The sequence below is a fragment of the Alosa sapidissima genome, chromosome 21, assembly GCF_018492685.1.
Source record: "Alosa sapidissima isolate fAloSap1 chromosome 21, fAloSap1.pri, whole genome shotgun sequence".
In the NCBI taxonomy this organism is placed as follows: domain Eukaryota; kingdom Metazoa; phylum Chordata; class Actinopteri; order Clupeiformes; family Clupeidae; genus Alosa; species Alosa sapidissima.
Genome location: NC_055977.1, coordinates 8,287,445 through 8,304,177, shown reverse-complemented (window position 1 = coordinate 8,304,177; position 16,733 = coordinate 8,287,445). Strand labels below are relative to the sequence as shown.

The window sequence follows — 16,733 nt, the reverse complement described above, 5'->3', positions numbered from 1 at the left end:
ACATCAAAGCCACCCTACCCCCCACCCTGGACCCCTTCCAGTTTGCATACCGAGCCAAACGAACCACGGAGGATGCAATCTGCTCTGCCCTCCATCCAGCCCTCACCCACTTAGACAATAAAGACTCATATGTGAGAATGCTGTTCATAGACTTCAGTTCAGCATTCAATACCATAATACCACAACAACTCATCAGCAAACTGGACAAGCTAGGATTCAGTACCTCCCTCTGCAACTGGCTGCTGGACTTCCTGTTGCAGAGACCACAAGCAGTACGTGTCGGGGACAACACCTCAAGCACTCTGACCCTGAGCACGGGGGCCCCTCAAGGGTGTGTGCTCAGCCCCCTGCTCTTCACACTGCTAACACATGACTGTACAACCACTCACAGCTCCAACCATCTGGTGAAGTTTGCGGACGACACAACACTGGTGGGCCTCATCACTAAGGGCGATGAGGCTCACTACAGAGAAGAAGTAGACCTGCTGGCTAAATGGTGCAAAGACAACAACCTCCTGCTAAATGTCCGCAAGACCAAGGAGATTGTTGTCAACTTTCAGAGAGGCCACAAACAACTGCCACCACTGTCCATCGACGGAGATGCTGTGGAGAGAGTGAGCAGCACAAAATTTCTGGGGGTGCACATCAGCGACGACCTCTCCTGGACCACCAACACAGCATCACTGGCGAAGAAAGCCCAGCAGCGCCTCTACTTCTTGCGCAAATTGAAGAAGCCAAGTGCCACGCCTCCTGTCATGACTACATTCTACAGAGGGACCATCGAGAGCATCGTCTCCAGCAGCATCATAGTGTGGGGCGGAAGCTGCACAGATCAGAACAGGAAGACCCTCCAGCGCACTGTTAACACAGCTAAGAGGATCATTGGAGCACCACTCCCCTCCCTGCAGGACATTTACACCACCCGCCTCACCCGCAAAGCACTAATGATTGTCAAGGATACAACCCACCCTGCACACAAACTGTTCAGCCTCCTGCCCTCTGGAAAGCGGTACAGGAGCCTCCGCTCCCGCACCACCAGACTGGCAAGTAGCTTCATCCACCAAGCAATCAGGATGCTGAACACTCTACCCACGCTCCCATCACTGACAGCCCCCCCCCACCCACCAGCCAGCCAGGAACCTAGGAAACTAGGATCCTGTCTACCCTAACCCCCCCCCCCCCCCAACACCGCCCTGTGGAACTGCACTGTGACTGCGCAGCCTAACGTGTTGCTGCTTCACATCAAGCCTGATATACTTGAAATTCACACAGGTCGCACAAGCACAAGTTTAAACTTCATGTAACTGTTAAGACTATATAAATATACAACACAACTACCTCTATTTGTTTTATATATATGTCCTATATTTCTATTTTGATACATACATGTTCTATATTTCAGTCTTGCACTTTAATTTAATGTTTATTGTCTATGGCTATGTCTATAGTATGTCTATGTCTGTATTTAAAGCATGTCTATGTCTGCATGGGAAAGTAAGAAACGAAATTTCAATTCTTTGTATGACCAGTGCATGTAAAAAAATTGACAATAAAAGCCGACTTGACTTGAAGAGTTGATAAAAGTTGATAAAAGCCACTTCGGACCACACTGTTGATTTGTTTATTAAAATTTAGAGAGCTATCCAGCATGACACCAATATTTCTAACCACGGAGTGCACATTTTTTGAGAGTGGACCAAGAGTACTGCTGAGGCTGGTGACAGAGGAGGGTGGACCAAATATGATTATTTCAGTTTTGCTGTCGTTGAGTTGTAGGAAATTGCAGGCCATCCAAGATTTAATATCATTGAGGCAGCTATGTAGCTAGCCACTGGGAGATAGATTTGGGTATCATCAGCGTAGCAGTGGTATTGGATGCCATATTTATCAAAAATGGAACTGAGGGGCAGCATGTATAGAGAGAAGAGGAGGGGGCCAAGGATTGAACCTTGGGGGAGCCCACATTTCATGGTAGCAGATGAAGATGAATGATTTCCCAATTTGACAGAAAAAGTCCTATCTTTGAGGTATGAGGTGAACCAGGTGAGTACAGTGCCCTGCAGACCAACTCTGTGCTCCAGCCTGTGCAGCAAGATACCATGTTCAATGGTATCAAATGCAGCACTGAGATCTAATAAAACTAAGATGGCACAGGAAACAGAATCAGTGCAGATCAGAATGTCATTGTAAACTTTCAGTAGGGCAGATTCAGTGCTGTGGATAGCTCTAAAACCAGATTGGAATTTATCTATTAAATTAAAACTGTTTAGATATTCTGTGAGCTGCAGGAAAACCACTTTCTCTAAAATTTTGGAGATAAAAGGCAATTTTGAGATAGGTCTGTCATTTTTTAAATCGTTAGAGTCAAGGGAAGGCTTTTTTAGGAGAGGTTGCACAGTAGCATGCTTAAAAGAAGATGGGACAACACCAGTGGCTAGTGAACTGTTTACTATAGCCAGAATGAAAGGACAGATAATTGAATAGATATCTCTGAAGAGCTGAGAAGGAATGACATCTGAGAGGCAATGAGTGGGCTTCATTCGTGAGACAACTTGAGACAGCTCAGAGGAAGAAACTGGTACAAAGTGCTGGAGATGGCTGCTAATGGGGGGTTGATGCTCTGCAGGGTCAAGAGTAGAACAAAAGATATTGGCTCTTATTAAGTCAATTTTTGAATAAAATAGATCACAAGCTTCGGTGGAGCTTTCAATAGAGTGGGCAGCAGGGTTTAAGATTAAGTTAATTGTTTTAAAAAGCACTTTGGGTCTGTGGGCATGCTTATTAATTATCTCAGCGTAGTAATCAGCTTTTGACTTTTTATCAGCAAGTTGATAGCTGTTTAGGCTATCACGCAAAAGATCATATGAAATTTGGAGCTTATCCTTCTTCCATCTGCGTTCAGCTTGTCTGCAGACAAGCCGAAGAGCACGGGTGGTGTCATTTAGCCAGGGTAAAGCGGCCTTGGCTTTTCTAGGTGTCAGAGGTGCAACCTGATTCAAAGTGTCAGTGCAGGCTAAGTTAAAAAGAGCGGCTAAGTCATAAGTGTTTGAACAGGTGGAGAAAGAGACAGAGAGACTTGACTGGTGAGCCAAATTAAAATGATGAGAGAATTTTGACGCTGTGGCCGGGTTTAAGATCCGTGAGAGAGGGGGGGGGCTGAGTGGGGGAGGGTGGGGAGCATACAAGTGTAGACTCAAAGTCAATCATGTGGTGATCTGATACACCAATATCGGATATGGTGAGATTGGCCACATCAAAACCAGAGGAGAGAACAAGGTCTAAGGTATGGCCCCTTTGATGGGTTGGACCAGACACTGACTGAGTTAGGTTAAAAGACTCTAAAACGTTAATGAACTCATTGACCATTGGTTTAGTGGGACAGCATATGTGGATGTTAAAGTCCCCAACAATCAACACTTTATCTAAACGGGCGGCCATAGAGGAGAGGAGATCAGTGAACTCCTGAATAAATAGGCTACCAGTAGTTTTAGGAGGTCTGTATACTAAGGCACAAAGTAAAGGCATATGGACAAACAGTAGCAATTGCACTTCAAACGAGGAGTAGGCATTTGTGGGCAAAAAACGACATTTAAATGTGTTTTTGAATATTGTGGCTAGGCCACCTCCACGACCACAGGCCCTAGGAGTATTTAGAAAACCACAGTGTGGAGGGCATAGCTCTCCGAGTGGAGTGAGATCATTTGCATTAAGCCACGTTTCTGTTATGAACAGTACATCAAGTTTCCTAGTCGTGAAAAAGGATAAATGCCTTGTTAACTAACGACCGAGCGTTAAACAGGGCAAATTTAACAGGTGTAGTTAGCTCGGACGTGGTAGACGGCGTGAATCCTTGATACTTCAGTGGACGGAGCGAGGTTGTGTTAATTCCACGCGTCGGGCGAGATCTGGCAGTCGCGGGGCGAGAAGACCAATGCACTGGGATGCGCTTAGTAGATGTTGCAGACGCAGGCAGTGGGGATGGGGGGAGTTGGAGAAGATTCCGGGGCACAGCCGTATCATGCCATCGACGCCTAGTCGACGAGCGGGAGGGCAGCACCGAGTTGATGGTAGGAATGGCACCAATCTTTAGACAATCTCCCCACTCCTCCCTGTGTTTGACTCAGACCCTGTCTCTCTATCCACATGACCTGAGAAGCCATGATGACTCATAATTATTTAATTAATATAGTCAGTTATCTCGTCCGACCAGTGGTTGAACTACTGGTAGTGGTTGTGGTAGAGTTATAAATCTGATGCCTCATTCTACAGGGGATTCATGTGAGAAAGAAGCTAAGATCAGGCCTCATGTACATTTAAAAGACCATGGGTTGTTTTAGCAGGTAGCGCCAACATTTACAGAATTAATACTAACATCTATTGAAAGACATACAAAATTAATATGAGATAAAATAACAATTTCTTTTTCATTTTCAATAGCGGAGCAATGATTATTATACTGATACTCTATTATTGTATTGGCATGATTGCATAATGTCTATCCACATACACCAGCAGATGTTCCTTTGATGTTAAAACTTCACAGCACATTATTTCATCAGGAAGCTTCTCCAACACACATCCCCAACATACTTACAGCACACTGCCCCCCCCCAATACAGAGCACATTGTCTCATGAGGAAGCTTCTCCAACACACATATTGCACACTGCCCTCTCCCCACATACACAGCACACTATCCCATCTCCCCTGTCATCCCCCCAACACACACACCAAGACCCCTGGCAGTTGGGTTAGCCCCTTGAGCCGTGGATCTGCCCAAGGTTTCTTCCTTGGTAAGGGAGTTTTTCCTTGCCCCTGTTGCTCTTGGGTGCTCCTTGTTGGTGCCCCCCACCCAATCCCAATCCTCCCCCACCTTTTTTATGCAGCCCTTGCCACTTAATCTACTAAACCCCTCTTCTACTGCACTTTTTACCCCCCCAACTTTGCACAAATAGGCTGACACCAGACATAATTTCACTGCATTTCTTACTTCCAGTAACTATATGCATGTGACAATAAACTTCCTTGTACCTTGTATATATACTCTTTTGATCCCGTGAGGGAAATTTGGTCTCTGCATTTATCCCAATCCGTGAATTAGTGAAACACACTCAGCACACAGTGAACACACAGTGAGGTGAAGCACAAACTAATCCCGGCGCAGTGAGCTGCCTGCATCAACAGCGGCGCTCGGGGAGCAGTGAGGGGTTAGGTGCCTTGCTCAAGGGCACTTCAGCCGTGCCTACTGGTCGGGGCTCGAACCGGCATCCCCAATCATTTTTTGCACATTGCCCTAGCGATACCCACCCAGCTTAGCCATTCCTGCCACAAATATCCACAGCACCACCACATAGGGCTCCTGCACGTGTTTCCACTTGAATGTGACGATGGCCACCTCAGACACGTTGTGAGGTGGATGCCCAGACTCATGGATGTCAGAGCGCTGATGCCCAGCCTCCTCCTCTGCACGTCCAGATGACGCAGTGAGCACCCTGGGAGCGTTCTCCGGGTGACGCGTGGATCCATGGTGCCCGGTTTCGGACAGCAAGTGCTCACTGGATGCCCTCGAACTGCCCGCGGCTTGCACTACGAGGGTCAGGCAAGTAAGCCACGCCACCCCCAACGGCATGGAGTGGGCAACGTGCATGGTGAGTCTCAGAGGACAAATGAGAGAGAGAGTGATGGGTTTTTCGTTCGCCGGACAGAAACTTCCAGAAATCTTCAGTAGTGGTCCGGCACAGCATCCAGTGTCAAGTCCTCAATAGAAAGCGTTCCAGCACAATAAAAAATATATGTAAATGTTAGTTCCTGTGCTGTTGTCCTAAGGTCAGTGCAATTCTGACTCTGATTCAGCCGCGATGCTAGTGTGATGTGGTTGTGGGCAGTTTCAGGAGGCTCCGACCGAAGTGGCCGAACAAGATGTCCTATACTGTCCCTGCTCTACTCTGTCTGACTTTTTCCTCTCTCTCTCTCTCTCCCTCTCTCCCCCCTCTCTGTGTGGTCAGTAAGAGTCACTGAGGCGATGAGGGCAGAAGTCCTCTAAGTGAGAAAGTCAGCCTTTTTATACGGCACCTGCCTCCGTACAGGGAGGGATCCACGGACACCCACCCAGCCCCCCTTTAAAAACCTCAGACCTCCGGCCATCCCACGCCAGAAGAACAGTGACACACACGCCTGTCCAGTGAAACAAGCTTTAGTCGTGTCTCTGTTTGTCCTGCATAAGGTTGATAAACCTGAGGCTGGGAGGTCCTCTCGTCACTCATAACAAGCTGTACTGCCCAAGTCATACATTAAAAAGCCAGCGGTGGATATTTTCGGAGTCAGCAAGCTCCAATCCCTTGAGTCCTGAATTCAAGGGCCTACTACTATAAGCCATACCGTACTATTCAATGTCATTATAATTCAATATATTGACATATCATTTTACACACAAGGTTATGTTTAGGGTGACCAGGTTGATAAAATCCAGGACAGATGGACATTGATATTCTTAGAGTGCACAGTCACGTCTGACCTTGCTTATACATTTTTGAATGAGCAGAAATGATTGAATAGATGCATACTGACACGCTTGGACTCTTTCAGAATTCGGCACAGAGGTGTCCCTTAATGATTGACCAGTTTGTTTCACAACGTCTGTTAAAAGATTTTGACCCATGTGGATAAGTGAAGGATTCACACCACCTCACTCATTCCAACGGTCTGTGGATTGAAGATTCACGGTGAGTTTAATCTTGGGGGTTGCGTGGTAGGAAGAGGATTCTTACTACTGGAAATGAGTAATGAGTGAGTAACAAGCTCATCTCAAGTACTGCCATCCAAAATCACTCCAGTGGAAGATTACATATTTCAGCACTCTGTAGTGGAATGAAACATTCAAACGAATCAAAATCTGTGTCTTATTCAGTGTCATCAGCATTTGTCTGACTCTTCAGGCCGTTATTCTACTAGAAGAAAAGATGATCCAGCGTACACTTTATGTTGGAGGTTCATTAGAATGTAAATGTGTTCTGTCACAGGAAGTCAAACGTGTTCTGTCACAGGAAGTCAGACTTGTAACATGTACTGGACATCTCCCTCCTTTAGAAACAGCAGGAGGTTCTTCGCTCATTCCGTCATCCGTGTTACCACGCGGGAGATGGAGGTTCATTTCCATCACAAGTTCTCGGCCCACTACCCAGGTACAGGAACCTAGTTGTCTTCCACTTACGCCTCGTTCACATCTCTTTTACATCTCAATCACTCTGCAGGGGCTTTTCAGGGCCGCACTCAAGTACCTACCGTAGGGACTTGTTTCAGCCCAGTAGAAGTTCTCAAAAACCGTCTTTATGGGCGGTTCCAGCAGTGGAGACACGCGCAAATGGCCAAGACCCAGTAAAACTACCCCAAAGTTCCTCTAGTGGAAATCCCCAATTGATTTAGAGATGCTGACGCACTTGACATCCTGTCACTCGTATATGTTCACCGTATGAGCCTCACCTCGGAAGCGATGAGCACTGGACCCAACCAAAGATATGAACAGAGAGGGTTAAAGCGGAGGATCTTTGATATGAACCTTACCTCCCAAGAAGTGTGAGAGAAACTGAAGAAAAAATGGCGTAGTAATGTAAGTCTGAGTATCAGACATGTTGGGGATAACCAGTTGTCCTTTCAGGGTGCACAAGGCCTCAGTTGGTAGGTGCCTGGTAACCAGAATCCAGAGCTTCCCCTACAGGTACTCACCAATGCCAGGTGTAAAATGCTTTTGTGAGGTCCATATCTTGGACTTGGTCATTACAAGACCAATAGCTGAGAAACAAAGACATCTCAGGATTTGCTGATACACTCAGGATCTGCATTCTCCTTGGTCTCCCAATATCATTCATCATAAAAGATAATTTACTGGCCTACATTCGTCATCACAAAAGAAATCCATATAGGCTTAAACTATTTATCATGAAAGAGAGAAATAGGCCTAAATGATTTGTTTCATCATGAAAGAGATGTATAGGCCTAGATTAATCATCATGAAAGAGAGACTTATAGGCTTAAATTATTCATCATGAAAGAGGGCCTTATAGACTCCTGATTGTTGTCCTCTGCTGACACAAGGCACTTTATCAACAGGTTGTTTTAAGTGGCTAAGAGCTCAGAACTTTGTGAGAAGCAATAGGTACAATGAAGTGATTGATGTTTTTTAAAAGATGGCGCCAACTGAGTTTGTGTGTTCGCTGTAAGTGTGATTGTGTGTATGAGTGTTTGAATTAACACTAAACCTTTCCGTGTCACAGAGACAATTTAGTTAATAAGAGTCAATGATTTAGCCATATTTGGTACAATGAGCCATTTTGGTCATGACTCATGCCCATAGCTATTCATATATGGAAAAAGGAAAGTACAGTCTGTTTAGAAAAAAGCCTTTAATTAAACATGGCGACTAGTTAAAGATACATGGGCCTACGCCTTAAGCCAAATACAATGCATAGGACCATGTCATAAGAGTCATTTAGATTTTTCTATCCATATGTGAGTCTAAGAAAAAGTCATTGTATCTTAGTGACAACCATTCTATGCATGTATTTTCATACTTTTATCTTTTGTCCTCTCTCTGACCTCACCAGAGAGCACAGTCTGTATTTGGGTGGAGAGCTGCAGCTATAATTGGTTACTCTAGCCTCTACAGGTGCAGGGTAATCACCTGAGTCCCCGACACGTTTGCCAGCAGTGTACGCCCTCCAGGCATAGCACCAGGCCTGAAACTTGCTTAATATAGCTCCACATTAACCTGCCATCTTACATAATTTTCACACCTTGCCGAATGGGTGACCATTCGTCTGACCTCTGCTGATGCAAGCTCTGTCGGACCTCCACATGTGCGCACAAGCCAGCAGTCACACTTCAGTTCACGTTAATGGCAGTGCGAACAAATGGTGCCAGATTAATGTTGTTTGAATAAGGAGTCTCGACAGTTTCTTCAAACACTTTGGTTTGAGGCTGTCTCTAATGGACTGTGAAATGTTAAGCATACAGTAGAGTGACTCTCACATATTCTACAGAAGGGAAGGAAAAAGGTGTGTGTGTGTGGGGGGGGGGGGGGTAGATAACTAGATATTTTGGACACCTGTGATATCTGCACAGTCGTGTAAATTAGTGGTTCCCATACTTTTTGTCTGGCGTCCCTATCCAGTGCTGTCCAGTATTGGATCTGCAATGCACTAATCCTAATTTGGATTTTACGCACATGCTACTGTGCTGTGGAAACCACAAACAGGAGTAGGCTACAACATATGCTAATTCATTGAGTTCGCCAAACCATGTGATGAAAACGCAACGCATTATTTGCCCTATTCAACCAGCAGCCAGAACGAGGCTACAGGGTACACTTGTATGGCAAGCGATTTTAACATTTATCCGCTAGACTGGATATGTATTGCAGATATCTGTAATTCAGTTTTGCCTAGTCAAAACGAACATTTTAGATATCCGCAATTGAATTCTTCCTATTCATAATTGTAATTTCAGATATCCACAAAGACATTCTTCCTAGGACAAATGACGCCACATTTGCCATTCATTTCTATGGGGTTTATCATTACGGATATCTACAATTAAGTTGCAGATATCCACTATGTGAATTACGGATATCTGCAATTGAATTGTAGATATCTGTAATTCCAGTTAGATATATCTACAATTTGATTTTGACTAGTCATAACTTCAGTTGAAGATATCTTTAATTCACCTCAATTCAAGATATCTACATGTTCCTTTTCAGATATCTTGAATTAAGTTTTGACTAGGCGAAATGACATTGTAGATATCTGTAAATGGAATTATGACTAGTCAAAATGACGTTGTAGATATCTCAAACTGGAGTTAGGGACAGTCATAATTTGATTGTAGATATCTATTATCAAGTTATAGATATCTTGAATGAGTTTTGATTAGAGATATCTGAAATTGGAGATATCTATAACTTTCATTCTGCCTAGTCAAAATTTAATTATAGATATCTTGAATTAGAGTTTTGACTAGGCGAAATGACGTTGGAGATATTTGTATTGCTATGAAAATTAGGTCCCGCATGCCACTTTAGGCGGGAGCAGAGCGTGTTGTTGTTCAAATCATCAAATCACATAGCACCTGTTAACTGTTAACTTTGTAATTAGCACTAATTAGCATCATGTCAGAGCAACCAGAGGGCGAAGGAGTTTTTAATCGTCTTTTTAATGCTGCAGCCTATGCAAGACAGGAGCTGGCAGCAAGAATTGATGATTCAATGTTGTTTTGATTTTTTCGATTAGTCTACAGTCAACACCATTATGAATGGAGTTTCCTGTAGATGGTGCTGGTGCATTTAGTAGCCTAGGCCTACTAATTTATGTAGGCTACGAAACAGAGATCAAGCCAGTTGATAACATGAGAGTCTAATAAACCACACGGTGTCCCTGAGTTTTAGTTATTTTAGATATCAACAAGACATTACAGCCATGACTGCTTCTTCTTCTTCCATTCATAGAAATAAGGAAATAAGCCCACTTCTTCGATTATGTTGGGGAGGGGAAATTAGCCTACGGACAGAGAATGTCTAAGTAGACAGGCTCTGCTATAGTCCGGCAGCCATGGGGTCAGACCTGGTTTTGTCGGTTAAAGTTTTTTTTTTTGCAGAATCTTGTAGACTAGGGGTAGCTCTTTAAGATTTAGGAGGGTGCCCAGTGATATCCCTTGAGCAATTTCATATATTAACCCTTTCTTGTTCAATGTGCTGAATATAAGGCGAGACTCTAGCAGATAACTAGCAGATATCACTATGAAACTTCCCCAGTTGAAAAAATTTATTTTTTTTTCTGTAATTTAATGTTTAAATATGAAAAAAGCCCAATGTGGCAAAATTAAGAAAAACAAAACCTCTAATACCTCTAATTTCAAGGTGAGTAGGCCTACTCATATCAAATGCAAATCAACTCAAATAAAAATTACTAAAATACAGTGTTCTGTGTGATAGTTATTCAGACAATACTGCATGCGTTCAAATTTGGACAATTTAACCCTTTTCTATACCAATTAATGCATTTCTGTATTTCAGATAACGCCAGTAGTAGTCCAGTAGTCATGGGGTCAGACCTGGCTTTGTCAGTTATTTATTCATTTATTTTTGCTTAGACTTATTGATTGGGGTGGCTCTTTAATATTTAGGAAGGTGCCCAGTGATATCCCATGGGCAATTTCATATATTAACCCCTAAAGCCCTATGTGCCGAAATCATGAAAAAATAGGAAATACCTCTCATTTCAAGGTGAGTACACATATCAAAAGCAAATCAATTCAAATAGAATGTACTAAAAACAGTTTGCCATGTGATAGTTTTCAGACAATACTTTATGCATTTAAATTGGGAAAATGTAACCCTTTTCTATGTCAAATAATGCATTCATAATTTCAGATATCTCCTGTAATAATTCGGAATATGTACACATTTCCTGTAGTATTAGTTTTGCGCAGTTCTGGCTCATTTGTTCTTAAACATCCTACAGTACCTTAAAACATGCACAGAACATTGTGCAGGGCACACCATTAACTTGGAAACTGCATCTTAGAGCTACAAGGGGTTTCACTCTTGCACCCACATCTGATCATCTCCAAAATGGAGTCTGGTGCAAGTTTGACATTTTCTGATAGACTGGTTGGGCTCAGTAACGAATCAATGAATCCTTCTTCAAATAGCAGTTGAATTTCCAACTGAAGTAGCATTTCTCGGTTTCAGGCTCCATGACTGTGAACTCTGTACCAAACTAAAAACTTTCACTTTAATATCCAAGTATATATATACTATGTCTACTATAGGGATGGGAATTTAAATATTTCAGTTGAGTGGAATCAAAAATCAAGCCTGGATTTAAAAAAAAATAATTTTGTTTTTAATTAGTCAGACTGACCTGTGTGTATTATTAGGCCTTAGTATTTTAATGCATGTCTATGAATCAATACTTAAAAATGAATATTCTCTCTAACGAGGTTAGGCTCTGAGCATAGACTATACTGTGATAAAGAATACAAAATAAATGTATATTTTATGGAAACTAGAACAGTAGCACAGAGCTAAAGTACATCAGCTAAAAGAGGGCAGTGCAGGCTAACAGTAGTCAGTTACATAGCTGTGTAGTAAGTAAACCTCCCTCCCAACACCTGACGTGCTAGTGAGAGATGCTAGCACTTGGATGAGTTTCCTCTCCCACTCTGAGAATGAAATCTGCACTTGAGAAGCACTTACATACACCAAACTTTCCAATCTTATACCTACCATATTCAGATGGCTTTTACAGAGGGGTTTGTTGATATATTATTCCTAGCCTGATTTATGAAATGTTATTCCTAAGAACATGGCGAAAATAGTTTTTTTTAAGGCTATTGGCAGTATTTTCTGACTTACTGAATAACAGAGATATCCATAATTCCCTGTGTCAAATACTTTTCATCTAATATGTCAACACAATGAAAAAGTAATTTTGAACCTGGCTTTATCCAATGTTCAGATTTAGCTTTTTTATGCAAATCAGCACATATTTAATTAGATCATGCCTAATTTGCATATTTAAACATTAAATTACAGATTTTTTTTTTTTTTTCATATTAATGTAAGCAATCAACTGGGGAAGTTTCATATATCTGCTAGTTAATTTTTTTACCCTATTCACCTGTAGTGCCTTGCCTTATATTCAGCACATTGAACAAGAAAGGGTTAATATATGAAATTGCTCAAGGGATATCACCGGGCACCCTCTCTAATCTTATTGAGTTACCCCTTGGCAACAACACTTGCCATCACACCTCAGTCCAGCAGATGTCAGTAATGCACTCCGTTTGCAAACTGGCAAAAACAAAACTAACAGAAAAAGAAGAAGGGTTCACTGGCCTGCCAGACAGTAGCATAGACAGTAAAAGAAATGGACGAACAGGTTCCGTTCTTCTCACACTTCCTTTGCCTTTAAAGTCATCAAAGTTAAACATTTATTTATGTATTATTATTAATATCATCCTCACAAGCGATATCAAGTCATGTTAATGTTGAAATTACCACACATCATCTTCAAAAACAGTCATGGTAAAACAAAAAAAAACTTATAGCCTTAAGCTAATCTTCTTTCCACTTTCTGACCTACGGTCAATCCATCAAAAACCTCTGAAATGATTATCGTTAGACTACCTAACGGTAAAACTACCATTTTCATTAGGTTTACTTGCCTCTTTACCTTAACATACAATGCTATTGTAGCCTACATAGCTTTGTGTGCGCGTTTCCGTGCTGGCTGGACTACGCTTCTTATCCAAACAATACGGTTATCTCCCTTCGGTGCGTTAGCTTCCCTCCAACCGGACATGCTAAACATTCTTTTTACGGGAACCTAACGTTATGTACGAGGTAGTCGAGTCTTGTTTTGTCTTTTATTGTTTATGTAGATAACACAGAAGCTACAATATCGGCACAGGATATATGCTATATGAAGTTATGGTATTTCAAAAAAATCCTAGAATGAATGGGCTTCTATGGGGGTTAGTAGAGAAGTGGTCCCTCCAGCCACCATTGATTCTTCTACTTCCGGGAATTCGCCTGCCCCCTTGGACAGTAGGGGTTAAGTCATTGAGAGACTTCAGACCCATACAGACCAACCTCAGACGAGTCCAGGAAGTAACGTCAATTCCGGAAATAAGTACATAATTTACTTTACTCTTTATGGAGAATACACCGGGAAAAAAACGTGTTTTCTTTTACAGTTCATGGAAATAATAGTCACCTGCCAGAGTAACCTTCTTCTTCTTTTTCTTCTTCTTCAGTGAGTTTTGTTTTGGCCGTTTTCCAGCAGATCGTGGTGCAAACGGAGTGCACCACCATCTGCTGGACTGAGGTGTGATGGCAAGTGTACCCTGTACTTTATTATTATATTTTAATTTAATTAAACTAGCATTAATTTGCGCTTGTCAGATTAGATTAGATTAGATTAGAGCCCATACCTTTTTGGAAGGCTTTGTTTGTGAAAATATCATTAGCACTTCATATATCAATGAAATAAACTAGGTAAATACAATATTAAAAAGTACACAAAAAAAACGTAATAAGAAGTTAACACAACACATTTAATACATGTATCCTACTGTAAGGTGAAGCATCGGCTGATACATATCTGTTATCACAGTGTAAAACTTGCCGCACTCATTCAATCACTCAAGGAAGGCATTCTCATCTATCTGAGTTTGGATAGAATTTCCTCGAAGTAAAGTGTCCTAGTTTTGCACAAGTAACAGACAACACAACACTTCCTATCAATGCCATTTCTTGTGGAAAATGCTCATTGTTCATAATCTTCACTTCCTCTGACAATATTTCTCATTCATCATGATAATGTTACCCTCACACAGTGAAACTGTGTCTTAATATAGCATTGCCAAGCCAACCACCAAATGCTCCACCAATGGAAATGCCTCATTTTTCTCTTAGAGAACTCAAATGTTATGGTGGAAGAAGCAAGTCCCATGCAATGCATTTGAGCACTCTTTACTTCTTGAGGATATGACCTACATTATTCTGTGTGTCCAGGTGCACTTTCATTTTCTGGTGACAAAAAACACTACATCTTTAGAAATCACTACGACTTAGTAAAGAGTGATGAGAGGGTGGAACCTGTATGCTGCTAATAGATTTGTAGGGACATTTTCTTTCTTTCCTGACTATAGTCCGTGATATTACAAAGACAGATGGGATTGTTTCTATTTCGAAGAGATGTAATATATCATGGTAATCATGCATGCATCATATTATTATTTTTAGTTTGTGATTATGTGTGACAGAAATTGTAGGCCTCTACAAGGCCTTCTCTTTCAGATTCACCTGTACTGCTTCACAGTATATATTTTACGACACCTCTCAATCGGTCAGTCTGCAGCGGCCCGCCGTCCCAAAGTGGCACAGCGGTTTTTTCCCGCTCACAGACGCCTTTAAAGCAACCTATTTATCTGAGGAAGCATACATGTAGGTATGAATAGTTACTGCATTGTTTGTTAAGTTCTATTAAGGAATACATAGCCATATTCATATCTATCTGTGGAAAACTAAAGTATGACACAGTCACCTAATCTTCTGTCACCCCAGAGAGCAGTGAGAGCATATGATCTAGAATATGTCTATCATAAGAGAATACAGATACTGCAACAGAGATACCCCAACAGAAACTAAACATTTCATTGGCATATGGTCACAGGCCCACTTGCTCACATGGTCACAGGCTCCCAGGATCTTTTTGCTCTGTGATCTGATCTCAGTCACTCTTCTACAATACTACTACAATACTCCTCTGCTCTCAGTCACACTTCTACAATACTACAATACTACTACAATACTCCTCTGAGCTTTAGCTGCTACTGTATTTGTTTGTTTATTTATTTATTTATTTATTAATGTGTTTATTTAACAGGGACAGTGCACTGTGTGTATAATTTAGCCAGATTATAGCACAGAGGCTAATCTATACGATAATCTGCATCTGTAGTGCCTGGGCAGAAAAAGCCCTCTGGTGGATCTATTTTGGGTACTAATGGTGTGGTAAGTACAAACATGCTTTCGCTCAGTCTGAACTGAAATGTCACATTTTGGCTTGTAAGTAGGAGCGGCAATTGTTAAAGTAAAATGAATCGTCTGTGAATCGTCTGTGTTTGGACCCAGTTGATTCTGACAGAATTTTTCTGCTGTTCTTTCTACACTGTTGGATTTAGAAAAAAAATATTGATGACAGTGTCTCACTGCAATAGTTTTTTTTATGATTTTGCGCTTGAGAGACCATTCTATTTTGATTTTACACTGACAGCTGTTTTAAAATCCATTTTGAGTGTCACTAACCTTTCCATCAAATTGTACAACAAAGCAGCCTTAGAAGGGCATGTCACTCAAACAAACCCATGTGAAATCATCTATCCAGTGCAAAATATGCATCTCTCGGAGTAGCAGCAATCAGCATGTGGCCATGATATCTGAACATAGTTGGGTCTTACCTAACTTGCAGAGCCAGCAGACTAGAATCCACAGAGCCACAATGTACGGAATCGACACATGGTGCCACTTCCAGATGACGATGGGCAGAGTGGTGATGTTCGCCGCACCATGCTCACCTCCATTGTCAGTGGACTCATGGCCTTCTGTCTCGCCATGTGCCCCGGTATTGTTATGGTCAACTGTATCACCTTGGCTCGCAGCGTCCTCACCGTGGCTGGCTGTGCTTGCACAGCAGGGTCTAGCCTGAAGCAGCAGCAGCAGCAGGAGCACGAGAGCCCCAGCGAGGAGCAGGCGCAGCCGGCTCACACCTGCCATGACGTCTCCAGCAGAAAGTGTCTCTCCTCTGGCTGAGTCTCCCTTGCCTAGTGCAAAGCTCTCACGCCTCTGTATAGGTCTGTGCCGCCCAAATGTGTGTGTGTGTGTTTGTGTGTGTGTGTGCCCAGGCCGCTTCTCTCCTCCCTCCCTTGTCCAGTCCTCCTGTGCAGGTGAGGTGACAGGTAGCCCCTCCCTTCAGCACTCACCTGGGCGATCTTGTTTGAGCAGTTCATGGGATGATGGGACAGAGGTCTGTTTGTTTCAGCTGTTACTTTATTTATTTATTTGTTTATTTATCTTTTCTAACTATCTCTATCCACCATTTATCTAGCTGTCTGCCTTAGTGATGTAATGTTTTCCAAGTCGGTCGGTTTTGTTAGCTTTGCAACTTTAATTTA

General features: G+C 42.3%; 1 protein-coding gene across 1 annotated transcript in view; it reads right to left on the bottom strand.

Moving 5' to 3' along the window:
* Nucleotides 1-16,453, bottom strand: part of LOC121696220 (sodium/hydrogen exchanger 3-like) — a 34,790-nt gene extending 18,337 nt beyond the window's left edge. Inside the window, exon 1 of the mRNA XM_042077575.1 lies at nucleotides 16,020-16,453. Coding sequence (XP_041933509.1) covers nucleotides 16,020-16,335 — 316 coding nt within the window. The 5' untranslated portion in view covers nucleotides 16,336-16,453. The remainder of the gene's footprint in view (nucleotides 1-16,019) is intronic.
* Between the last annotated feature and the right edge of the window lie 280 nt (nucleotides 16,454-16,733).